General features: G+C 45.6%; 2 protein-coding genes across 11 annotated transcripts in view; one reads left to right on the top strand and one right to left on the bottom strand.

Annotated features, from left to right (window-relative positions):
• The window catches only part of LOC106508654 (uncharacterized), a 239,023-nt gene that overhangs the window by 154,003 nt on the left and 58,103 nt on the right, over positions 1-26,917 (bottom strand). The gene's annotated exons all lie outside the window — the stretch shown is intronic.
• On the top strand, positions 10,415-18,683 carry SMIM23 (small integral membrane protein 23). The gene is made up of 4 exons (XM_021076822.1): positions 10,415-10,492; positions 17,917-17,968; positions 18,168-18,235; positions 18,471-18,683. The coding sequence occupies exons 1-4, from the start codon at positions 10,415-10,417 to the stop codon at positions 18,681-18,683; spliced, it is 411 nt and encodes a 136-aa protein (XP_020932481.1).

The following is a 26,917-nucleotide window of genomic DNA, read 5'->3' as shown; positions in this document are numbered from 1 at the left end:
ACCAATCTGGAAAACAGAGCTCGCATGTTTCTATCGAGCTGCCCCGAGAAGCCACGGGAGGAGGAATGTGAAGCGCTTAATTCGACACCTGACCATAAACGTGCAACGAAAGGGGAACAGGTATTATTATCACCACAGGTCAAGAGTTTTACATGCATTATCTTATTTTCCTTTCAACCACCCCGTAAAGTGGATATTTTTGTCCCCACCAGACAGATGAGGACACTGAGGCCTAGCAAGGTAGGGTGTGTAGCCCAAGGTCTCCCGGCGAATGAATGACAAGGGTGGGATCTGTTCTCAGGACCGCCTGGCTCTACAGCCCAGGACCCTAATCACTACTCCATCATAGCCTCTTTAACAACACACAGCCCTCGCCTCCCCAAAAAAGAATACAGAATCCGTTTTTTTGTTTTGTTTTGTTTTGTTTTTTGTTTTTTTTTTTGGCCGTGCCTACAGCATGGGGAAGTTCCCAGGGCCAGGGATTGAATCAAACCCACACCACAGCAATAACAAGGCCGGATCATGAACATGAAGCGGTGTCTACGCTTGCCTTGGGCTTCTCTTAAAGAAGCTGTAGGAGTTCCCTGGTAGCCTAAGGGTAAAGGATCCAGCCTTGTCACTGCTGTGGTGTGGATCCCCGGCATTCAACCGGGACCTCCAGGAAGAGCAAAGTCACAGATTTTACGCTGACATACCAGCCCCTCACATGCCAAAGGAGATGTTCACCTTTCTGGCCCCAGCAAGACCCCTTACGGCATCCAGGGATGTCTCTCCATCCTCTTTACACCCATCAGCAGGCCCCTTCTCATGTCCAGCATCACACTGCTCCTGAAGTCAAGCGGCTGGGCTGTCACATCTCAGAAACCATGAAGAGCCTTGGACTTGGGAGCACGCAGCCCGAGGAATCCAACCTCCCCACTGGGATTTCTCCCTTACCCTCCAAGCCAAGTCCTCAGCCAACACACAATTCAGGTAGGAGCTGAGCGCTCCACCTGGCGATCCCTTCACGCCCCTGCTCCTGCAGGTGGTGGCTGAAGTCATGTGCCCAAGGACCTAGGTGTCTGAGGAATTCTCTCGGAGCCCTGTCATTGATTCATTTGTCTGCAGACATTATCTAGGCTCCACGTCTCCGAGACAGGCCACGACAGAGTGCATTACGAGGTGAGCCCGCCTTAGTTTTTCCCTCCAGCTCCCCCCCCCCTTTTCCTTCTTGGCCGCAGGTCCCAAAGTATTCTGGACATATTTTTCATTTTTCCAAATATCAATTGCTCTTTTATTCCCTCTTCGAAGCAGTGAGTAATAAGAGTTGTGTCTGGTCCTGAAATTCCGACTGAAATAAATTAGCCCAATGACCAACAGGAGGTGCCTAGAACAATAACGGCGGAATAGTTGGCATATTACAAAAGAGCCCCTGGATGTCGAAGTACAGTAAGTCTAGAAGCACATAACGAGAGATGTTGCCAAAACAGGGATGCAATGAGCCATCCAGGCAGCAGAACGCCTCATAAATTAATCCCGCTTTTTTTTTTTTTTTTTTTTTTTTTTTCCTTTTTGGTCCACTGTTCACAGTTCTTCTAGCCCTCTGTTTAATGGGGCATGCAGAAGGGTATTTTTGGTGTGGCCTGCGTCCCCAGCAGGCAAGTGTATGCCAAAGCTGTGTGTAAATGTATACTTGTGCCCCCTTTCTGGTCTAGCACCCCAGCGCCACTTGGAGCAGGGAGAGACACAGACTTTGGAGGCAGAAAGCTGTTCCCAAAGGCTCAGCTCCTACTAAGGGCCAGGCCCCATGCTAAGTTCTGGGGATGCCACAGAGGATGACAAGGAGATGGTCCCTGTCCTCATGGTGCCGATAACTCAGACGTGCCCCAGTTGATCTGGGCCGCATCTCCATCCCAAAGCAGATGAGACATCAGGGCAGCAAGCACTGGTTTGAGCTCCATCCCAAATCCCTCATTCCCTGGAAGGAATCACCCATCTAGGAGCCTTGGCAGGGGAGAAGGGGATGGAGGGATGGTGACACAGCCCTGCCTCCCACTGCAGGAGCAACGGAAGCCCGGGTCTTCCTCCCCACCTCCTGGTAGTCAGGGGCTGGGCCTGTGACAAGGTCCAGTCTAGCCGTTGCCCCAACCCAAAGCTCTGACTCCTCAGGGAACATCCCAGACACTGGGGTGGGCTGGAAAAAGCCCCCCAAAGATACCCAGGCCCTAATTCCTGGAATCTCCGAATGCTACTTTATATTGCAGAAAAGGACCCTGCAGATGTCATTAACTTCAGGATTTTGAGATGAGGAGGATATCCCGGATGATCCAGGTGAGCCCCAGTGCAATCCATGTGTCCTCACAAGAGGAAGATTCCACACGCAGAAGAGAAGAAGGCAATGTGACCATGGAGGCAGAGACTGCAGTGATGCGGCCACAAGCCAAGGAATGCTGACAGCCGCCAGCAGCTGGAAGAAACAAGGGATAGGGAGTTCCCGCTGGGGGGCCGTGGGCTAATGATCCTACTTGTCTCTGGGGCATTGCTGGTTTGATTCCTGGCCTGTGATCCCTGGCCCAGAACAATGAGTTAAGGATCATGCATTGCCACAGCTGGGACATAGGTTGCAGCTGCAGCTCAGACTCGATCCCTGGCCCAGGAACTTCCATATGCTGCAGGTGCAGCTGGAAAAGAATAGAAAGAGTGGAATTTCCGTCGTGGCTCAACGGTTAATGAACCCGAAGAGCATCCATGAGGACACGGGTTCGATCCCTGGCTTTCCTCAGTGGGCTAAGGATCCGGCATTGCCATGAGCTGTGGTGTAGGTTGCAGATATGGCTCGGATCCCCTGTTGCTGTGGCTGTGGTCTAGGCCAGTGGCTACAGCTCCAATTAGACCCCTAGCCTGGGAACCTCCTGGGTGCGGCCCTAAAAAGACAAAAAAAAAAAAAAGAATAGAAAGAGAGAGAGACAGGGGTAGATTGTGACTTTGGACTTCCGTTCTCTAGAATTGTGAGAAAATTAATTTCTGTTGTTTTAAGTCACCTAGTTTGTGGCAATTTGTTACAGGAGAAGTAGGTAACTAATGCAGGTACCAAGAAAATTTAGGATTCTCTCTTGGCTTTGGGACCCAACACTTGCCCCCATACAGTTCTGGGTTCGGACTGTTCCTACGACTCGCCCTGGCCTGTGGTTAATGCCTGTTCCCCTCCCTGGATCTCCAGGCTCTCCCTCTATTATTCCGGGAAATCCCTTTGGACTCCCTCGGAAACCTGCCTTTTCTAAATTTAGTGAGCAATAACGATCTCTGTTGGTTGCCATCCTAGGTAAGAACCCCTCACACGTCAAGGCTGTTATGAAAATTAGGGACAAGCCATGTTTGGACCCAGCACAGCACCTGTCACATAGCAGAGACACAATAAATCAGAGTTCATAAACCAGTGGCCTGCATTTCATCCACAAGGGCTTTTTCTTTCCTCTCAAGTTGAATTTGTTACCAACATTTACAAGTCAGGAGATTTCGCATAAAAGACTGGAACTCCAGGTTCTCTTGAAAAAATCAGAAGATCTTACAACACTGGATCCCACATTCTCATGGAGACAGTTGGCTGGTCCTTCTAAACATGCATGTTAAAATCTGCCACAGGAGTTCCCGTTGTGGCTCAGTGGTTAACAAATCTGACTAGGAACCATGAGGTTGCGGGTTCGATCCCTGGCCTTGCTCAGTGGGTTGAGGATCCTGTGTTGCCATGAGCTATGGTAGAGGTTGCAGACGCAGCTCAGATCCCGTGTTCCTGTGGCTCTGGCGTAGGCCGTCGGCTACAGCTCTGATTCAATCCCTAGCCTGGGAACCTCCACATGCCACCGGAGTGGCCTGAGAAATGGCAAAAAAAAAAAAAGGAAAATCTGCCGCAGTCCCCACCAGGCCCTTTGCTGTACCCCCGGCCCACTCCTCTCCTTTTATTAATTGTTCAGCACCTCCACGCCTCTGAGTTTATAATTGTGTTACACATACAGGTCAGATCCCTGTTAGGACCGGGTTCCAGTGTAAGCCCCAGCTTGGGAGGTCTTTTCCCACGATGTTCAGTCTCCTCAGATGTCCTTTCCTCTCCCTTTCAGTGAGCCAAAACCACCCCTTCCTTCCGGCAGCCACCCTGTCTTCCTCCTCCACACCCCACGAGGCCCAACTCCCATCCAGGCTTGCCCCGTTAGAAAATGTGTATCAGTTTTCCGGATAGATACCCCTTTTATTTTACTTTATTTTATTAATTTTTTCTCTTTAGGGCCAAACCTGCGGCATGTGGAAGTTCCCAGGCTAGGGGCTAAAACAGAGCTACAGCTGCCAGCCTACACCACAGCCACAGCAACACTAGATCTGAGCCGCGTGTGCAACCTACAGCGCAGCTTGCGGCCACACCAGATCCTTAACCCACTGAGAGAGGCCAGGGATCGAACTCGCATCCTCATGAATACTAGTCAGGTTCCCAACCCACTGAGCCACAACAGGAATGCCCCTTTCTTTTTATAATATAATTTTTCTTTTATATTGGAGTATAGTTGATCTCCTATGCTATGTTAGTTTCAGGTGTACAGCCAAGTGAATCAGTTATAGATGTACACATAACCACTCTTTTCATATTCTTTTCCCATACAGGTTATTCCAGAATATTTGAGTTGAGTTCCCTGCGCTAGACACTAGGTCCCTGTGGATGATCTGTTCTCTGTAGAGTGTGTGTGTATGTCCCTCCCAAACCAGACAGACTTTTCATAGAGCGTCTTTGCTTTCTCACGTCACCAGGGGAGACTTTTGCATCGAGTTGGCACAGAAGCAGTCTGTCCACAAACACTCGGAGAAGCAAGGAAAAGAAAGGAGAGTGAAAAGGAGAGCGGAGGGAGGGAGAGACGGAGGGGAACTAACCGGGTGCCTATGTTGAACCAGGCACCCTTCAGTCAGGTCATCCCAGCTGGCCTTCCCAGGAACCCCCCAAGACATATGTTATTACTGGTCTCATTTTTTTCAGATAACTGAGACTCCGAAGCACAGTGACACTAGGATTCAAACCCAGATGTGCTTGGGAGACAGGACTCAAGCCCAGAGCACTGCTTGGTCTCCGCCTGTTAGGTACCAGGCAGATGGCTTTTTTCATGGGTGTAGTGTTTCCATTAACGATTTGCGGGAACTCTTTCTTCACCCACACATTTTCCATTCATTCCCTCCCTCCCCGTTCCCTCCCACATTCACTCAGGAAGCCTCATTCCCTCATCCACCACACCTCCCTCCTTTCTCATCCCCTCCCTCTTCCTGGGCTGGGTAGTGGGAGGGCTGGCTGGCAAGGGTGGATGGGAGGTGCCACACCCAGTGCTGACCTGCCCCAGCCTCCTGCCCACACCAGCTTCTGGGATGCACTCTGACCGCCAGGCAGGGATGCTCGGCTTCTCTCTCTTCTCTGCCCCAGGAAAGGGCCCTCAGAACTTAGCCCAGATCCCCAACTCATCACTGCTCTTCAGAGCAGTTTCCTGGAAGAATTCGTTGGATGGCCAGGCAAATGGTTCCAGTTGTCTTCTCCTTCTGTGGCTGTAATTCATTACTTTCGATGTGCCATAATTAGTTTCGCAGGCAGCCTCTGAGTGTCTGCATCTCACGTTTGAAACGTTTCCTCGAAGTCAAGCCCAAGAGGCCCGTAGCTGCCTAGGTGCAAGTCCATGGAGATGACGCAGATGACCTTGGGAAGAGTCCCCGGGTGGGAGCAAGAGACTTGAGATCTGGTCCCTTTTGTCCAACAGGTTTGGGCAGATCCCTTTCTTTTCCTGATCTTGAGTTCTCGCATGGAAGGGGCAGCAGAACTTACAAAACAGAAACAGATTCCAATATTTCCAAACCAAAGGGGAAACATGGTATGGGAGGCATAACCAGAGGGCTGGGACTGATACACACACACGACTATATACAGAATGGACAGCTAACGGGGGCCTGCCGTACAGCACAGGGCAATTTAGCAAGTACTGTATGGTAACCTCGATGAGGAATGGCTACAGGTGTATATATAAGTGATTCACTTTGCTACATACCTGAAATTAACACAACTTTATAAGTCAACTGTATTCCAAAAATAGAGAGCCTGGGCGCTGGAATGAGACCTGCTGAGCTCAGATCTCAGCCCTGCTTCTCACTAACTCGTTCTGTAACCTTGGGAAAGTGACTTAACCACTGGGAGCCTCCGTCTCCTCATCTATACAATGGGGGTAATACTATCATTTACCACTCAGAGTTGAAATAACACTACAGTGAGTTGATAATATAAAGCACTGAGCACAGAGCCCTGTACGCAGTAATGTCTTGAAATATCCTAGCTGTGGGTGATTATAAGAAAAAGAACAGGCAAGAGAAGGGAGGAGAAGAAGGGTTAGATATTGTCTGAAATTCCTGAGTGCCAAACTGGGGTCGTCATAGAGTTGGAGAGGAAGGAGGGAATATAGCTACTTTTGCTCTTTCAGAAAGTTTAATGGGACACCCACATCTACTCAACCGCAAGAAAGCCACAAAGGATGACGAGAATGGCAATTTCCTTCGCTTTGGGCTAAAATTCCGTTAACCCCTTGGAGTAAACCAAAGGCTTTGCACTCAGATCCCTGGCAGAGCGTATGAGCTTGAAGAAGGAGCGTAACATCCAGACAGAAAGACTGACAGCGCCAATCTTGCAGGACAGTTAAGAGGATTAGATGAGAGGAATGTATGGAAAGCACTTAGCCTGGGTTCTGGAACAGAATCAAAACTCAGCACATGATACTACTACGGCTAATAAGCTTCCTCGGCTGCCCTGGGCTCAGCTTTTTCACTGGTAAAATTTAAATCATACCACCTGCTTTACTCATTCAACAAATATTTACTTATCCAAGTACTACGAATACAAAAATGCAGTCACCAGACAAAGCTCAGGGCCTCTCAAAATTCATGTTTGAAGTTACTCATTCTCATCCATTCGACAAGTACTTTTACTGAACATTTAGTATGTAACAGACTGCATTATGCCTAGAGATACGACGGCTAGTAAAACAGACTTAATCCCCAACTACCTACAGAATTATAGCCTGGAGAAGATCTAATAAAATAAACTAGTAAAATGCCTAGCATATAGTAGATGCTCGATGAATAAAAGTCATCTGGGTGCTAATCTGAAACTGTGTATATGTGGGAAAGTTAGCTCATCAAATGTTGAAAATTAATGATTCCTTAACACATGAAATTTCTTTGGTTAACTGAGGCTTTTAAACAATGAGGGAAGTTCAAAGAAAGTGAAACCTAAATATACACTTAACAAAACGTATATAGGATCTGCATGCTGCAAATTACAAGACGCTGACCCAAGAACACCTAAATTAATGGAGAGGTATACCATGTTCATGCACTGGAAGACACAGCATGGTAAAGACGACAGTTATCCCCCAAAAGATCTGTAGGTTTAATGCAATTGCTGTCAAAATTCCAGCTGGTGAGATTTTTTGGGTAGACATAAACATCTTATTCTAAATTTCATAGGGAAAGGCTTAGGCCCTAGAAATGCTAAAACAATTCTGACAAAAAAAGAAACAGATGGGATTAATCACTCTACTCAATATCAAGGTTTACCATATAGCTATAATCAGGACAGTTAGTGTTAGCGTGGTGATCACTACAGATATCAATGAAACAGAATAGAGAACCAGAAATAGACCCACTTAAAAATGCTCAAATAGACCCACTCAAAAATATGTTTATTTTTGATGAAGATGCAAAAGAAATTCAAAGGAGGAAGGAAAGCATTTTTAACAAATGGTGCAGGAGCAAATGGACATCCAATCCATAGGCAAAAAAAAAAAAAAAAAAAGAAAAGAAAAAAGAAAACCTTGATCCAAACTTCACATTTTTTTTTTTTAATTTTCCCACTGTACAGCAAGGGGGTCAGGTTATCCTTACATGTATACATTACAATTACATTTTTCCCCCACCCTTTCTTCTGTTGCAACATGAGTATCTAGACATAGTTCTCAATGCTATTCAGCAGGATCTCCTCAAACTTCACATCTTATACAAAAATTAACTCCAAACAGATTATGGACTGGAATGTGATGCATAAAACAGTAAAACTTCTTAAAATGGGAGGCAATCCTCTGCTTCTAGAGCTAGTGAAGAGTTCTTAGATCTGAGACACACACACACAAACATGATTCATAAAAGAAAAAATTGCTAAATTGAACCTCATCAAAATTAAAACCTTTTTCTCTGCAAAAATCCATGTGAAGAAGATGAAGAGACAAGCTACAGACTGGGAGAAAACACTTACAAATTGTACATCCTTCCAGTGTCTGAAATATATAAGAAACTCTCAACACTCAACTGCAAAAATAAAACAAACAAAAAACCAATCCAATTAGAAGATGAGCAGATATGAATAGACATTTCAGTGAAGAGGAGGTGCAAATGGCAAATAAGCACATGAGAAGATGCTCAACATAATTAGCTATCAAAAAAATGCAAGTCCAAACCACAGTGAGATATCACTGTGTACCTATTAAAATACCTTAAAAATAAAAATAATGAAAATATCAATGCTGGTGAAGATGAGGAGAAACTGCATTTTTCATATATTGTTCATATACTGCTGTAGAGAATGTTAAATGGTATAGCCACTCTACGAAATAGTTTACAATGTCTTATAAAATTACCATGCAATTACCATATAATCAGGTTCATGCAAAAAACCTGCACAAGCAGACCTCAGAGATATTGCAGTTTTGGTTCCAGACCACCATAACCAAATGAATATCACAAGAAAGTGAGTCACACAAATTTTTTGGTTTCTCAGTACACATAAAAGTTACGTTTACACTATATTGTAGTCCATCAAGTGTGCAATAGCATTATGTTTAATATAATGTACATACCTTAATTAAAAAATACTTTATTGCTAAAAGTGCAACCATTATCTGAGCCTTCAGCAAGTCATAGTAACATCACAGATCACTGATCACAGATTGCCATAACAAACATAATAATATTAAAAAGTTTTGAAACATGGTGAGAATTACCAAAATGTGACACACAGACATGAAGTGAGCAAATGCAGTGGGAAAATAGCACACATCAACTTGCTCCATGCAGGGATGCCACAAACCTTCAATTTGTGAAAAACGCAATACCTGCAAAGTGCAATAAAACGAGGTGTGTCTGGAGTTCCCGTCGTGGTGCAGTGGTTAACGAATCCGACTAGAAACCATGAGGTTGCGGGTTCAATCCCTGGCCTTGCTCAGTGGGTTACGGATCTGGCATTGCCGTGAGCTGTGGTGTAGGTCGCAGACGCGGCTCGGATCCCGCATTGCTGTGGATGTGGCATAGGCCAGCGGGTACAGCTCTGATTAGACCCCTAGCCTGGGAACCTCCATATGCCACAAGAGCGGCCCTAGAAAAGGCAAAAAGACAAAAAAACAAACAAACAAACAAAAAAAAAAAACCAAGGTGTGTCTGTACAAGAATGTCCACATTAGCTTTATCCATAAGAGCCAAAAACTGGAAACAGCACAGGGGCCCTTCAGTGGGTGGATGGTAAACTTTGGCACATCCCTGCCATGGAATACTACACAGCAAGAAAGATGAACTGTAGCTGCCTGACAATTGGGATGAATTTCCAGGGGACCCAACTAAGCACCAAAAAGCCAGTCTCCAAAGTTAACAGATTCTTTGAGTACATTGATAAAATATTTTTGAAAAGATAAAATGTTAGCAGTGGACAATAGATCAGTGGTTGCCAGGACACAGAGACAGGGAGGGAGGGAGCAGAGGGGTTGGGGGCAGACACCAAAGAGCAACACAGGACCCTGCGGCTTGGGAATTCTGTATTGTGACTGCGTACAGAAATCTACCAATGGGACAGAATTATTTTGAATTAAATACACACACAAATGAATACAAGTGAAGCTGGGGAGGGAGATTTTAGTAAGATTGACAGATTGTATCCATGGCTGTATCCTAGCTGTGCTATTGTACTCCCGTGCTGTTACCATCAGAGGGACCTGAGTAAAGGGGACACAGGACACCCTGTAAGTTGTTTCTTACAACTACATGTGCAACTACAACTACCTCAATAAAGACTTCAATTCAAAGTACTGTATTGTTTTTGTATTTAAAGGCTTGCCTTTTCTTAACAATTAGAAAATATGGAAGCGAAATGACCAGAAAAATCACCATCCTGAAATATAACCTTTCAGTGCATTTCTTTTGGGGCTCTGTTTTTGTACATGTATCTGGGAAAAAAAAAAGAGTGAGGGATGGGGTGGTGACAGCGTGGGGGCCTCGCTGTCCCCACCTTCTGTGACATCAGAACTCATTGCTTAAGGGAAGCCTGGGGAACAGAAGCCAGGAGGTGGGGGTACCCCGCTCCATCCAGGCAGCCTGACGTGAGGCCATGGTGCTCCAGCAGGTGGGCAGCAGAGGGCGAGTGGCGCCTGAGAGAAGGGACAGTCGCTGTGAGGACAGGAAGCAGGTGAGGCCAGCCCAGGTATACACTGCTCTCCTGCCCCCTGGGCTCCCTTTGCCACTCCAGGCAGACTGAAGGTTTCGGCTTGACTCTCCCTGGAGCCCAACCTGGTGGAACACAGTAGAGGGCCCAGGCGCTGCTTCTAGAAGCCGTTACTGACACTCCTTATTTAACTCTCCGCACTCACAGCACAAGGTGTGCTCCGGGAGGGCTGCGTTTTTTATTTAAGCTTCCTGCTATGTTCCCAGCGCCTTAAATGACCCTCGGTGCATAATAGGTGGTGAATGAATGAATGCACTGAAATAAACAGGATACTATACCTGAACTGGAGAGGTACCTGGAGCCTTTGTTCTTAGGGCTGAAATTCAACCCTCAAATAGGATCTTGTCAAAATGGGACATGTTAGCATTTATGTGCACAGCCTGGTGCTTCTCGCTCTCTCTCTCTCTCTCTCATGACTTTTGACTTTCTCGAAAGGCACCTGTTATCAACCTCATTCACCCACAGGGAAACTGGAGGCTCAGAAAGGCCAAAAGGGCAGACAGCAGGGACATATCTGGACCTGAAACCAGGTCCATCTGATTCTAGAACCCTTAGCCAGGTTACCCTGCACTCCCCTGCCTCCCAGGTGAAATGAGGGAGGGATATAAAAGAAGACTGGGAAGCTCAGCTGGGTCCTGCACACCGTCCAAGAGGTAGAAAGCGGTGGGGGTTTAGTCTGAGATTAGTAAGAAGCCATTGAAGAGCTTTTGTTTTTAATTTTTTGTCTTTTGTCCTTTTTAGGGCCGCACCCGCAGCAGATGGAGGTTCCCAGGCTTAGGGGTCTAATCAGAGCTATAGCCACTGGCCTACACCACAGCCACAGCCACAGCAACGCCTGATCCGAGGCGCATCTGCGACCTGCGCCACAGCTCACGGCAACGCCAGATCCTTAACCCGCTGAGTGAGGCCAGGGATGGAACCCGCAACTTCATGGTTCCTAGTCGGATTTGTTTCCACGATACGAACTCCCCATTGAAGGGTTTTAAGCAGAGCGATAGATGACTGACCCACGTATGTTTTCAAAAGATTTGTTAACGCGTACATTTAATACACATGTTCCAATGCCTTCTTCATGCTGACCTCACAGCAAGATGGAGGACTTGCTTGTGGGGCTCCCATTATGCCACAGCTTTTGCTAAAAAGTGTTCCACGGATACCACACCCCAGGAAGGCTCCTTTTAGAAAAGCCATTAGAAAAGTCCTATGGTTTGGACAACACTGATGCCCTCACTCCCCTCTTGGAGATTTGCACAGCTCATTCACATCGTGAAGGCTCTGACAAGTCCTGCAGCAAGGAAAGCCGCGTAACTTTGTTTACCGCAGCATTTCCCAAATGGATGTCCTCCCCCTCCCTTTTTGAAAGGCCTTTCAGCATATATCCAAATCCTTCTTACAGATGAAGAAACTGAGGCTCAGACAGAAGAAATGATTTGGCTCGGGCCCCAGAAAAGCACAAGACAAGGACTAAAACTTAAACTTAGTCCATGTCCTCCGCAGAGCTCTGCCTCTGCTCCACAAACACACAAAAAACCTACAGCAAGCGGGCTGGTGAAGCACATTTACATCATCCCGTCAAGGACATTGACAGAGGACTGGTTAAGGAAATAGAAGCGCATTCAGACCAGGGGATGCTCATCAGCCAGTATAAAGAATGAGAGAGTCTACGTATCTTAGACAAAGAGAGTCCCAGGGAACATTGCTAAGGAAAGAAAAATGTGCCCTAAGCTGAGTGTACAGTGATTTCATGTTGGGTGGTCCACACCCAGGCAGCCGCTACCCATCAAGCCACAGCGCACGTCTAGTACCCCAAGAACCCTCCAGGCCCCCTCCCAGCTTGCAGCCCACCCATTACCATGTTCCTGATTCCTCTTGTCGGATGAGCTTTGTACGTCCTTGAACTTCTTGGGAATGAAATCAGTGTGTCCCTTTACACCTGGCTTTTTCACCCATCTGTGTGTTTGTGAGACTCAGTCACGCTATTGCTATGTAACTTACTTAAAGTTAATAACAGTAATAATATAGTTGCTAATATATATATTTAAGAAAACTCTCCGGGGGAGAGGCAAATTATGCAAATCTCTTATATTTTTTGTTTGTGGTAACCAGTTTAAATCTTGCTTCACGAACTCGGGTACATAAGAAATGCATTATTTCACATCAAATTAAATCTGGTTCAGCCCACATCTAGTGAGTTTGGGGCAAATTCGGTGTTGGTGACTATTGCGTCTGCCTTAATCTTCTGTCCACTTTTGTTTGCCCCTGACACTCACTGTCCCAACACGCCTTATCTGTTGAAAGCAGGTGTCTGAATTCCCTGCGCTGATGCCTCTGAGCCACACCACGAGGCCACAAGGAGAGGGTGCCAGGCCCCTCCCCGACTCAGACTCCCCCTCTATCTTCTGCCACCTCTGCAAAAGCTCTCGCTTTTTTCCTCTCCTGATCCCGGCACACCCATCAGAATCTCCTGAACGGTCTTGCACTGACCCAAGCGCCAGGAAGCAGTGTTTCTCCAGACAGCCCTTTCACTCCTGCACCAAAACCCGACCCACTTGCAGCCTTAACATGGTACCAGAGGCCCAACTAGCCCTCCATCCATTGTAAGCAGCCACAAAACTGACAAAATGGACAAGGCAACCATGCTCAGGTTGCAACAGACAGCACAAGAGTGCAACCCCTGAGAAAGACAACTGCTGAGCTCCGGAGTCTGGGCACCTGAAGCAGCCAGACTCTGGAGGACAAGGCAGTGGAGAGGACGAAGAGCTGTGCCCTGAGGGGACCCTGAACACCCAGACGGGGAACCCCACGCCTCCTTGGCTGCGGGCTGGGATGTGCACACAAAGGATTAGATTAGCCACAGCTTTCCAGAGAGCAGCTGCCATGGGTTGAGCGCAGCGATACTGGAAGTTCAGCAGTGCTGGAAGTGGATGGAATTCTGACCCAACTAGAATGAAGAGACTCCTTGACACCCTAGGAATCCATCTGAGAACATACACATACATACCTGCATGTGGACATACACGCGTGTTCATGTACACACACACACAAACCTTAATTGGGGAAAAAAGGAAAACATTAAAAGCAATAGTTGGAGTTCCTGTAGTGGCACAATGGAAATGAATCCGACTAGTAACCGTGAGGTTGTGAGTTTGATCCCTGGCCTCGGTCAGTGGGTTAATTATCCGGCGTTGCTGTGAGCTGTGGCTTAGGTCGCAGATGCGGCTCAGATTTGATGTTGCTGGGGCTGTGGCGTAGGCCAGCAGCTGTAGCTCCAATTCAGCCCCTAGCCTGAGAAACTCTACATACAGCCCTAAAAAGCACGCGCGCGCGCACACACACACACACACACACACATGCAAAAAAGCAATACTCGATGTCTCCACATTAGGAAGGAAATAAAGAAGAATTAAACTCAATGTGAAAAAGAAAGAAACAATAAAGATAAAATCAGAAATTAAGGAAAGAGAAAAAATAATAAAGAAAATGAATAAACATTTTCTTTGAAAAGATTAATAAAATTGGTAAATTTCTACATAGTCTAATTTATTTATTTATTTATTATTTATTTATTTATTTATTTATTGGTCTTTTTGCCATTTCTTGGGCCGCTCCCGCGGCATATGGAGGTTCCCAGGCTAGGGGTCGAATCGGAGCTGTAGCCACCGGCCTACGCCAGAGCCACAGCAACGCGGGATCCGAGCCGCGTCTGCAACCTACACCACAGCTCACGGCAATGCCGGATCGTTAACCCACTGAGCAAGGGCAGGGATCGAACCTGCAACCTCATGGTTCCTAGTCGGATTCGTTAACCACTGTGCCACGACGAGAAAATATAGATCACCAGTATCAAGAGCGAAAGAAGGTTATCATGACAGCTCCCACAGGCACTGAAAAGACACTAAGGTAATACGAGGAATAACTTGATGCCAATATATTTGCTAACTTGGGTGAAATGGACAAACTTCTTGGACAATACAACTTGCAAAACTAACTAGAAGAAATAGAAAGTCTGAATAACTACAGGCCCAAAAGATTTCACTGATAAATTCTATTAATCATTTGAAAAAATAATACCAATAATCTTACACAAATTTCTTTCATAGAGAAAAGGCAATGCTCCCCAAGTCATTTTAAGGGGGCAACACAACCTTGACACACAAACATGACAAATCTATAGAAAAAACTTTAATTGATCATGAACATAGATGAAAAAACTCAACTGATACTAGCAAACCAAATCTAGCAATTTGTAAAAAGGCTAATGCAGCATGAACGAATAGAGTCTACTGAAGGAACTCAAGTTTGTTTCAATATTCAAAAAGCAATCGATGCAATTTACTACACAATCAGAAGAAAAGAGGGGGGACACTCAACTATCCCTCAGTGGACAGAGATAAAGCATTTTCCAAATTCAGCACTCATTCATGTTAAAATTCTCAGAAAAGCAGGAATAGAAGGAAACTTCTTCAACCTGATAAGGAGCAACAATAAAAAAATTCACAACCACCTCCACTAATGGTGAAAATTACATCCTTTTCCCCTAAGATATGGAAAAAAATGAGGATGTCTATTCACCACTTCTATTTGATATTTTACTGGTGACCCTAAGTCAATATTCAAGGTAAGTTAAAAAAGCTACAAGATTTTTTTAAAGACTTGAAAGGATAAGGTAAAACTTTCTTCACAGCTTGATTTTCTATATACTAAATCCTAAACTCTACCAGAAAAAAAACTATTAGAATTAGTTAAACCACAATACACAGAACCAACTGTTTCTACAGACTGGCAACAAACAACTGGAAAAGGAAAATATAAAAACAATACCATTTATGAGAGTATCAAAACCCAAAAAACACTTCAGAAAGATGATTTTTATTGTTAAAAACTACAATATAAAATCAAAGAAAATCTAATGGCAAGATATACCATAATCATGGATTGCAAGACACAGTATTTTTTAAGACATTATTTCTTACCAAACTGAACTATAAATTTGATGTAATACCAGTCAAAATCCCAACATATTTTTTTGCAGATACTGAAATTGTTGAGATGGATGGATGGATGCATGGATAGATAGATATTTAGAAAGATGGACAGATGATAGACTGATAATGATACAGAAATAGGCAAAGTGATTAGAATAATCCAAAACAAATTTGAAAAAGAACAAAGTTGAAAAACTTACCTGATTTCAAATCTTACTGTAAAGCTATAGTAGTCTAGTCTAGATTGCAATGCACATCTAGGTACTGATGCAAGACAGATATACACCTAAATGGAAGAGCACAGCGACAATGAAGTTGTATGGAATGAATCGTGTCCCTCAAACTCATATACTGAAGTCTCAACATGACTATATTTAGAGATAAAAACCTTTAAGGAGGTAATTAAGGTTAAATGAGGCCCTAAGGGTGGGGCTTTACTCCAATAGGACTGATGTCCTCATAAGAAGAGAAAGGCACATCAGAGATGCACAGAGGAAAGGTCCTGTGAGGGCACAGGGAGAAGGAAGCCTTCTACAAGCCAACAAGAGAGGCTTCACAAGAAACCAACCCTCCCAACACTCTGATCTTGCACTTCAGTCTCCAGATGGTGAGAAAATATATGTCTGTGCTTCAAGCCATCCAATCTACAGTATTCTACAATGGCAGCCCCAGAAAACTAATACAGATGCTGAGGTACAGATCCATGAAACAGAATAGAGTACAGAAATAGACCCGCATATATAGGTTTATTCCACGGGAGAAATCTTGAGGTAGACCCAATTTTTTTAGATTGCACACAAAAAAGCACAATCATAAAGGGAAATTTTTTGATGACCTGAACTTTATCAAAATTGATACTTTTTCAAATCACACTGTTAAGGAAAAGACAAGAAAATATTCAAAATACCAACATCTGACAAAGGAATTATATCCAAAATATATAAGGAACTATTACAACTTAATACAAAGAGTCCAGTAAAAGATGAGCAAAAGACACACCACAAAATAAGATATATGAATTATTATCAATAAGCACATGAAAAGATGATCAACATCTGTCATAGACTGAATCTGTTCTCCCCAAATTCATATGTAAGTCCCAATGTGACAGTACTATGTGTGGCCTTTGAGGGGTGATTAGGTCATGAGGGTGGAGCCCTCATGAATGGGATTAGTGCCCTTATTTTTAAAAAGCCCAGGGAGCTCTCTCTGCTCTCCAACATGTGAGGATACAATAAGATAATGGCCATCTGCAACTTGGAAGAAGGCTCTTAGCAGAACCCACATGCTGGCCCTGATCTCAGCTTTCAGAACTGGGAGAAATAAATTTCTGTTGTTTATACGCCATGCAGTCGGTGGTACTTTTCATAGCAGTGGGAGCAGATTAAGACAACATTTGTTCATCATTGAGAAAATGCATACAAAAACAACTGAGTTGTTTCTACACACCAATGGAATGCCCACAATTAAGATTGACAATACGGATGTGGAGCAACTAAAACCTCTCACGTGCTGCTGGTAGGAAGAAAAATGGTACAAATCCCTTGGAAAACAATTTGGCGGGTTCTTATCTAATTAAACATACACTTACCACATGACCCAGTATCTGCATTTCTGGATATTAAACCAATCACACTGAGAACATACGTCCACACAAAGAGTTACACTCAAGTGTTCTTTCTATTCCCAAGAGCTGGAAATTAGAAACGACTCAAAAGCCCATCAACAGGTAGAGAAACTAATTGTGCTATATTCATACAATACAATATTACTCATCAATAACCTTGAACACAAAAACACGGAGACATCCCAGAAGCACTATATTGAGTAAAAGTAGCTCTACAAAACAAGTGTATAATGTGGTTTCATTTACGTGAAGTCACAAGACAGGCAAAACTGCTCCTTCGTGACAGAGGGCAGATGAGCAGTTCCCTGTGGCAGGGTGGGGGGAAGGAGGGAGTTGACTGCAAAAGCACAGAAAGGAACTTTCTAGGATGATGGAAATGTTCTAGATCTTGATTGGGGTGGTAGTCCATAACTGTACCCATTTGTCTAAACTCATCAAACTGGACATGTGCATTTTGTCGTATGCGAATTATACCACAATAAAGGAGACTTCTTTTAAAACAACAAAAAAAAATGCAAAAGTGAGGCATGGAATGAGAACAAAGGTGGGCTTTCCTTCTCAGTGGGGAGAAAGGAGGGAAAACACCAACAGAATGTCAGTCAGTTGCCATGTGATCTAATTCTGCAAGGTTCAGGGTTTTGTAGTAGCATGCATGACTTAGATAACTAGAAAAAAGCTAAGCTCCAACAATGATCTTAGAGCAGCCCCATGCCTAGCACATATGACTGTCCACCTGCCAGGATTCATCTCCCCCCTCCTCCTCTTCTTGCCCCCAGACGCTGTTGGCATTGCTGATCTTGGTGCTGTATGTGGGCACAGGGATATCAGGTGAGCATTCTGGAATCTGAGGAGGGAGGAGCCAAGTCCACATGGAGTCAGGAGTGTATTCTGGAGATGGCTACATGCCAAGGGGACCTCCACAGCTTGCCTTCTCCCACCCTCTTCATCCCACTGGGATGACCAACCAAGTTAATTCCAACTCCCGCTCCTTTACCTTATTAAGAGATGGTGTTTGTGCCTGTTTCAGGAAGAAACTGGGAGGGATCAGAAAGGATCCGAGAATGCAGCTACCCCCAGAATCCTATGACTTCCCAGGTAACATATTCAAGAAGGTACTGAGGAAATCTGAGAAGGCTTCCCAGAGGTGTCATTGATGAACTGGGTCTTGAAGGATGGGGAGGAGTTGGCTGCATGGGGAATGTGGGGATAGGTGCTTCAGGCAAAAAGAAGAGCATGTGCAAAGGCTCATGAAACTTTTGAAACCAGCACCAAGGGCTGGGGTGTCTACATGAAAAAAGCTCACGATGCAGTTTTGGTATCTGTCTTTCAGGTGTTTGAATACCAGGCCAATGACCCGTCAGAAGGGCCAATCAGGGTCATCAGGACCTGGTTGAAGGAGAACTTGCACGTTTTCTTGGAGAAGCTAGAGAAAGAGGTGCGAGAGCTGGAGCGGCTGGTGTGGGACCTGGAGGAGTGGCTGGATGCCCTCCTAGGAGAGGGGCACTCAGAGGAACCCTGCTCAACCCGCAAAAGCCACTTGTGAGGGGTCAGAGCTGGGACTGGGGCAGGAAGCCAAGTGGAAGGGAGGCAAGGGTTGCCAGGGGTTCTGCCAAGTAGGGCTGAGCTGTGACACGTGAAGTTCAAGGCAGCCAAGAAAATAAAATAGTTGAGACACTAAGAATTCTGTTGGTGCCGCTGTGGGTCAATGAAAGCTAAAGCCAGGTCAGGAAGACACCAGAGCTCTGCTGAGATACCCTCCCGCACAGCAGGATTCTGGTGCCCAGGAACCAACACCAGCCTCAGAGCCACCAAGGGGTCCCAACCCTTCTCTTCCACTTCCTTGAGGCACTGGGCTAAACTCCTTAAGCTCTCTGAGATAAAACGGTCTCATTGGTAAGAATCAGGGAAAAAAATTTTGCTTCACAAGATTACAGTGAGTTTCAAACATGTATCTATGGTGTGTGTCTGGCTTGTAGCAGGTGCCCGATAAACAGCTCTTCCCTTCTCACGTTCCTTTTCCTTCCTTCTGGGAAGTTAGCAGGGGGGTGCTGGGTCTGGAGTGTACAGATATTATGTGGCACCTCAACCTTCTGACACTGCTGCTAGAAGCCTAAGTTGCCAAAGCCCTTCTGGGTGGGGGGCAGTTTGGTGAGAGCTATCAAATGCACAAGTGCATTCACCCCTTGACCCAGCAACTGGTTTTAGGGATTTATCATATAGATATGCACATGTGTGAAACTCCATACTTGTGAGTTATTCTCCTCAGCTGTGCTTCCAATAGCAGAAAAGAAAAAAAAAAAAAAAAAAAGGAACGACCCAAATGAAAATGATTTAAGCAGGGCCCTAGTAAATAATAGTACATCCCAATGGTGAGATACCTTATAACGATGAAAGAGAATGAGGAAAAAAGAAAAGAAAAGAAAAGAAAAGAAAGAGAACGAGGAGCCTGTCCTACTCATACGGAAAAGTCTGCAAGATGTGTGAAATGAAAGAAATCAAAGTGTAAGAAGCAGGTGGGGATAAGAATCTCTATGTTACGGTTGATGATGATGTTATTATTGAATATGCACACAAGCTCTAGGTGGATTCTAAGTGGGGGAGGTTGGGGGGTTGAATCTAGGCAAATGTATGGCAAGGAGGGGAGGGAAACGTCACGGTTTATTCTTCACACTTTCCTAGTTTCAAACTATGTGAATGTTTTGCCTATTCAGATATCTTTTAAATAAAATTACCTATTATTTTGCCTGCAGACACAACTGGAGTATGGTGTATACAAGTAAAAATAACACTAATATCTCGATGATAAAATTGTGAATGGCTTTTAATTTTTTAAGTGCTTATGACAGAAACCCTCTCTTTTGATGAATTTATTTTGCTTAAACAATGAGAATGCTTGTCTAGGATTTTCCCTTTCTCCCTCAGCTTCCAGGAAGCTCAGAGTTGAGTTGTCCATTACAGGAATTAAATTAGCCTCACTTTTTTAGAGTACTTATCTCCCCCTTCCTGTGATTTTTTCGTGTGTTCTCTTTTAATGGTGTTATTATACAGCTGCCCCATTATTAGGGCCACCTCAAGTCTTTGGAAAGTCCTGAGGGCTCCAATTAAAATAATCTCAGAGGATATCTGACTTACAGGGAATGGTGCGGCAATGCGTTTGCCAGGAGAAATGAATCAATTGTCATTTGGGCTGGAAAAAAGTCTTTGCTAGTTATGGTCATTGGTTGGCAGCGGGGTGGGAACCAGAGTCTGTTTTTTCACATTTGCAGCTATTTCAGCAAGAGTTCTACAGCAAGGGGCTAATTCATACTTCCTTGCATTTATATTTACTATTACCATGCAATTTATAGTTATAGGTCCAAAATCAAGTATGTTCTATGGGTACTTTAAAGGGCTCTCAGGCATAAATTTCACTATATACAATTTTAGTCTAAAACACATTTTAGACATTAGCCCCCAACCAAGGCATAATTCTACTGTATCTGTAAAATAATGTGTATATATGGAGATATATGTTTTGTGATATTTAAATATTATATGTACTTGTATATAAAATACCAATTATAGATGTTTATATATAATTATGATATAAAACATAATGTATATATGTTTATATATGTGTTTTTATATATGCGTGTGTTTATATATATATATAATTATATATACAAATTTTTTTTTTTTTTTTTGTCTTTTTAGGGCCGCACCTGCAGCATATGGAGGCTCCCAGGCTAGGGGCTGAATCGGAGCTACAGCGGCCGGCCTACACCATAGCCACAGCAACACGGAATCCAAACCGTGACTGTGACCTACACCACAGGTCATGGCAACGCCGGATCCTTATCCAAGTGAGTGAGGCCAGGGACCAAACCCGTGTCCTCATGAATACCAGTTGGATTCATTATCACTGAGCCACGACGGGAACTCCCAATATATATACATAATTTTTAAAAAAAAGAAAACAGAGGAGTTCCCGTCATGGCTCAGTGGTTAGCGAATCCGACTAGGAACCATGAGGTTGCGGGTTCGATCCCTGGCCTCGCTCAGTGGGTTGAGGACCCGGCGTTGCCGTGAGCTGTGGGCTTGGATCCCACGCTGCTGTGGCTCTGGCGTAGGCCGGTGGCTACAGCTCCGATTCGACCCCTAGCCTGGGAACCTCCATATGCTGCGAGAGTGGCCCTAGAAAAGGCAAAAAGACAAAAAAAAAAAAAAAAAAAAAAGAAAAAAGAAAGAAAGAAAGAAAACAGAGCCTAGATCCTTGAAGGATGGGACCACCCCCGTGGATAACAGCAGAGCCTTTCAGCAGAGGCATTAATGCCCTGAAAGCTCTCTGATGCCACCCATTCCCCCCCCTCCACCCAACACAGTGCCTAATAGGGACCCACTGAGGGTGATTACTATTGGGTTGTTGCCTTGTGAGCCCATAAAGAACAGCCAGACCCTCGGGGTAGTTCAGACACAAGGAAACCAGAATCTTACAGAAATCGAGAACATACCACGACCGGGGACAGTGGAGACGGGAACAGGACAGCCTTCGTGTATCCAAGGTACCCACCCTGCTTCAAGAATCCAGGAGCTCCCCTCCAGTGCGCCACCTTTTCCTTGACTTAGGCTTTCTCTGGGTCTCTGCTTCCCTTCGTGCGACTGCCCCATCTCTTCTGCTGCCAGTGGCTTCCTTGCCCTCCATTCTGTACATCCCGTCGTCAGGGCTGCTGCGTCCTCACATCTCTGATTGGCTGCTCTCCCTTCCTCGAGACCCTCCAACTTCTACTGCCTGTGTGACTCTGTCGGCTCTTCCCAGGTTGAATTCTGGCGGTGGCAGCAGCGGTGGGGGTGGGGGGTGGATGGGATGTAATGGACCCATCTCAGTCACTGGGGCTTCCCGCGCGGAGCCAGGCTCTGTGCCAGCCCGCCTTTGGATTGAGTGACCTTGGGAGGACCAGATGCTCCAGGACAGAGCCACCCCGTCCTAGAAACAGCCTGGGCCCCTTCCTGACCAGAGGCGCTGGACCACGAGGGATGACCTGATTTACATTTCAAAGGGGCCCAGAAAGGCAGAGAATCACAGCAGCCCTTGGACCTGGAGCCCCAAGAGTCAATCGAGGAAGCAGAACTGTGGGAGACAAACATCCAAAGGCTGAACACAGTTGCCGAGAATGAGGTGGGAGGGGCTTGACCAGAATCACCATAGATGCGCCGACACCCCAACTGGAAAATATTTCCCTCTCTCCCTTCAGTTCCCAGGTGTGAAAAATACAAATGACACACCTGAAAAGAAGAGTATGACTACTTTTTATAACTTTGAAGTCTTATCACTTGAATGAGTTTAACAAAATGTTGCCCAGTAGACCTATTAAGAGGCTCACTTTCATATCTACAGAGTAGATTTCCTCTGGGGAGAGGAAAAAGTCTTTTGCTTAGGAAGGCAGCTCTGTAGCTCCCATGTTGGTTCTGAGGGTTAAGAATTCAACTGCAGTGGTTCAGGGGCTGCGAGGGCGAAGGTGTGGGTTTGATCCCCAGCCCGGCACAGTGGTTAAAGGAACAAGCGTTGCTGCAGCTGCAGCATAGGTCACAGCTGCGGCTCTGATTCAGTCCCTGCCCCAGGAACTCCCATATGCCAGGAAAGGAAAGAAAGCAACTCTTGCCAGCTCCTTCCACTCAGTCAGGAAGTACTGATTGGGCCATTCGTGCACCAGCCACTGGTGAATGAGACATTTATGGGCTAATGGGGAAAACAAATGGGAAAAACAAGCAGAAAAGTCAGGACATGGCAATTTCAGGGAACAAATATGAGTGGAAACAAGGCCCCTTAGCAAACCACTGTAGTTCCAGGTGGAAATGGAGGCTTGGCGTGGGGGAAAAGTGCCAAAGTGCCAAGAACTAGGATGCCTTCTGAAAGGGTAATCAGCCCGGTGCGCTGAGGGATGAGAATGTGGGAGAAGGGTCTAGATAGCTGTTCACCAGGCCTCTGGACTTCCTCTCTTTTCAGCAAAGGGGAACCCAAGCCATGAGTCAGTTCTTGACCCAAGAAGCCCACCTGGGCAAGATGGAAGAGACAGGCTGGGTCTGGTTAAAGGGAAAGTGGCCAGGAGGAAAAAGGTCACCACCACTCAATTATTCGCATTTCTTTTCCTTGTCTCAAGCACCCGGAGCATGAGGTCAGCATCACAACAATGAAAAACTCTCAATTAATTTTAATTGATGGTTCTCTTCCCTCTCTCTCTTTTGCTTAATAGACCAATTTGGCAGCCTTCCTAATGCTGCCTCAAGCTCTTCTCTTTAGCCAACACTGATTCATTCGATGTTTTAATGGGTTTGTTTGTTTTATAGTTTGGGGTCAGATTTTTTTCCTGTTCCTTCAACTTGTATATATTCTATACTGGGGGGAAAAAATCACAATCATTCAGATAATCCATATTTTAAAGATGAGAATCTGATAACCTAGGCAAGAATTAGATAAGGTAAAGTCCACCTGTGTGTTAGCCATATGTATTTCATGAGAACATTAGGATTATTGGGAAGAGATAATAAAATTGCGAGAGCTGACATTTAGAGAATGCTTCCTAGGCTCCTGTATAGGTCAGGAACAGGTCAAGTGCTATGGTTATTTCCAGTGGATGGAAGGGGAAACTGAGGCAGAGAGAGGTTATATCACTGTGAAAATCTTACCATCGAGAAAGGGGAAGCCAGGATTCAAACCCACGCTGTCTGGCATCAAGGCCTCACCCTAACCCAGTGTGCTTCACAGCCTCCCCTCCATTAAGGGAGCCAAGATAATGTCTTCTCTCTCTTAAAAGGTTATTATTTTATTGTTAAGGAATCATATGCCAATTCAATTTCTAAGGCAGTAAATATTCGCTGCATGCTATTACATGTCAGGTATATATATACATGTCAGGTAGAAATTGCATTGCCTGCCCACATATAGCTAGCTGCTCTTTCTATCACGAAGCCAAGAAACAGAGGGTGGAGGAAATGAAATATCTACTTTGTTTTAAAAGCCACTGGGGGTGACGTGCCAAAGGCACCTCATTAATTGCCAAGTGAGCTAGATATGCACTGACCTAAGAGTTCAGAGAAGGTGCAGGCTGCTTCAATTGGCACTAACATGAAAATTTGTTGGTCCAGGTAGAATCTTTCTGCTAGAATCACATCTCAGGTATGGGTGTTGCGGCCCAGCCTAAACCCAAGGGTCAGATCCCAGGTCTCAGGTAAGATTTGGATCCAGCTTCCCAAAGGTCTTTGGGAAAATAAGGTCTTTTTTTTTTTTTTTTAATACCCTTAATCAGGGACTTAGACTCCATGGAAATTATTCCAAGACCAAGAATGTTCATTTCCAGTCTGCGTGTCATATTTTTTGATGATGTCAAATAAAAATGTGGATTGAATTTGTTCCCTTAATCCACAAATTTGTTCTACAAAATTGTGAAATGAATTAAATCCAACTTGGTCCAAATCTGGCTGTCAGAGGATAATTGAGGGATGGAGCCAAAGGAGACGCTTTTCAGGGCAGCCAAATCCCTTCTGTTGTGACATTTCCAAGACGATGAGCATCCTTGCCTCAGGGCAGGGAAAGACCTTTACTCTGACCGTGTGGCTGGCCTGCTTAGTCAAGTGCCTGAGCCCTCGGCAGAAGGACCTGAGTTACCTGAGGGCTTGGGCCAAATCCTTTCATCACTCAGAGCCTCAGTTTCCCCCTCTGTCATATGGGCTACTACATCCTTTTTTGAATGGCTGTTGGAACACTAAAGAGGACAAAATGACAATAAAGCCCAGTGCTAGGAAATGAGGAGGTGCTCAGGAAAGAAGCAAAACAGAGTAGTCCAGATGGATCAAAACTCAGGCTCAGTTAAATCCAGGGGACACTGGGCTCTTGCTCCCTCTCTCTCTCGCTCTCTCTCCCCTCTTTACTTTCTTTCTCTTTCTCTCTCTCTCTCTCTCTCTCTCTCTCTCTCTCTCTCTCTCTCTCTCTCTCTCTCTCTCTCCCTCTCTGCTCTCGCCATCTCTCCAATCTCTTCCCTCTTGGCTGATCCCATTCTCAGGCAGACGGTCCCCCACTGTGGTGGCAACACATCTTCTGGAGCTGCCCGCTACACCCCCCCCCCCCCAGACGAAAGGAGATGCCTCCTTCCTGAGAGCTCTGCTCAAAGTCCTGCAGTGGAAGCCTGGTGGCCCTCAGACTGGATCCCTCCGCTCTCCCCATGGCTAAACAGATGCGGTGCTCACAGTGGCCAGACCTCTAGCCAGGCATGATCCTAAGCACTGAGGGCAGGAGCTGTGGTTCCCCCCAAGGGAAATCAGGGTGCTGTTAACAGAATGGGTGCTAGGAAAAAAATTTAATGACTTTGTTCAAGTACCAGGAACAACAATTCTTTATTTTCATCACACGCCGGCAGGGTATAAAGTGCCCTCTCAGCTATCCGACCTCATGTGGGTCCAGGCTTTTTTAACATCCTGGAGCATAGCCGGCAACAGCAGAATTTACCTCTCCTGCCTGGGAGCCCAGGCAAAGTGCATATCAGTGGAGGTGGCATGAAGGAGCTGAAAAAGTAGGGCTTTGGAGTCAAACAGATGTGGTTCAAGCCCTGCCCCCCCCCACCTTCTTGCTATGCCCTCAGACAGGTCACTCCATCCTTCTGAGTGGCGCATAAATTAGGGTATGTCTACATATGTCTCCAGGGCCTTTTGAGAGGATTAAGTAATAACAGCCCACTTTTATTTAGTGCTTACTATGCTCCAGGCACGATTCGAAGAACTGTATTTAATCATCACACCAAATCTACGTGTCGGGTACTCTCAGTGTCTTCCATGCACCCCAAAGGTAAGCGGGACAGGGGGCACATAATCCTTCCAGGGTCACGAAGTTAGTAAGTGGTGGAGCCAGGATGCAAACTCAGACACAGGCGAACTCTGGGCCACGTGCTGAAACCCCACCCTCTGCTCCTTCCGGATTAAATGAGGTAATGCGCATGCAAGAGCTGTGTAAACTGTAACACGTTATATAAATGTCACTGGCCATTACTTCTCTCCTCCCGCCCTGGTCATTAAGGCCATGAGGGACCTCATGAATCTACCGCTCCGATATGTTCTCACAGCGCTAGACTCGGTCCCTGAGCTGCACTGCCTCCAGCCTGCCTCTGACTCTGAGGCTACACCTCGAGACCCATCTGATTCTTTTGACTCTAGAGGTCCAGCAAAGTCACTTCTCGCCCACCCGCATGCATTTCGTCCACAACTCTCAGTGACCACGAGGATGCGCTGGGGCCACACTGGACAGAACCGGAACCAATACGGCCTCTGGCCACACGGAGCTCCCAGCGCGGTGGGGGATGTCAGAGAAAATGGGCTTGGGAAAGAGACTCAGCTTCGTGGATACACTGGACATAACAGCAGAATCTGGCTGCTAGGGTGGTAGCCCCCGATACGTGAGAGGAATCAGGCGAGAAGAGCACCCAGTGCAGTCAGAGCTGAACAGAGTTAGCTATTGTCACAAAATGAAATCTACGCCTCGCTCCCTCCGACGCAGAGCTTGGCACGCTTCCTCGCAGCTTGGGCTTTCCCTTCTCTAGACATCCTTTTGTGGTTCTTGGTTTCTGCTTTCTGTTTTTGTTCGTTTTTTCTGTTTTTTGTGTGTGTTGTTGTTGTTGTTTGCTTTTTAGGGCTGCACCCACGGCATAAGGAGGTTCCCAGGCTAGGGGTCTCATCGGAGATACAGCGGCCAGCCTACTCCACAGCTCACAGCAACGCAAACCAAATGTATATTTAAAAAATAATAACAGGCAT

This window comes from Sus scrofa, chromosome 16 (assembly GCF_054392235.1).
Source record: "Sus scrofa isolate SSC_HxYL_T2T_F1_AM1 chromosome 16, Sscrofa_HxYL_maternal_Yorkshire_Landrace_v2.0, whole genome shotgun sequence".
NCBI classification, from domain to species: domain Eukaryota; kingdom Metazoa; phylum Chordata; class Mammalia; order Artiodactyla; family Suidae; genus Sus; species Sus scrofa.
This window is presented reverse-complemented; position numbering and strand designations above follow the sequence as displayed.

What these genes read in the sequence shown, in the direction of transcription:
- SMIM23 (XM_021076822.1), top strand. Translation starts at nt 10,415, where the DNA reads ATGGTGCTCCAGCAGGTGGGCAGCAGAGGGCGAGTGGCGCCTGAGAGA. An exon ending in GCTGTGAGGACAGGAAGCAG is followed by an intron (nt 10,493 to 17,916) that starts GTGAGGCCAGCC and finishes TCTTGCCCCCAG; the next exon opens with ACGCTGTTGGCATTGCTGAT. An exon ending in AGAATCCTATGACTTCCCAG is followed by an intron (nt 18,236 to 18,470) that starts GTAACATATTCA and finishes TCTGTCTTTCAG; the next exon opens with GTGTTTGAATACCAGGCCAA.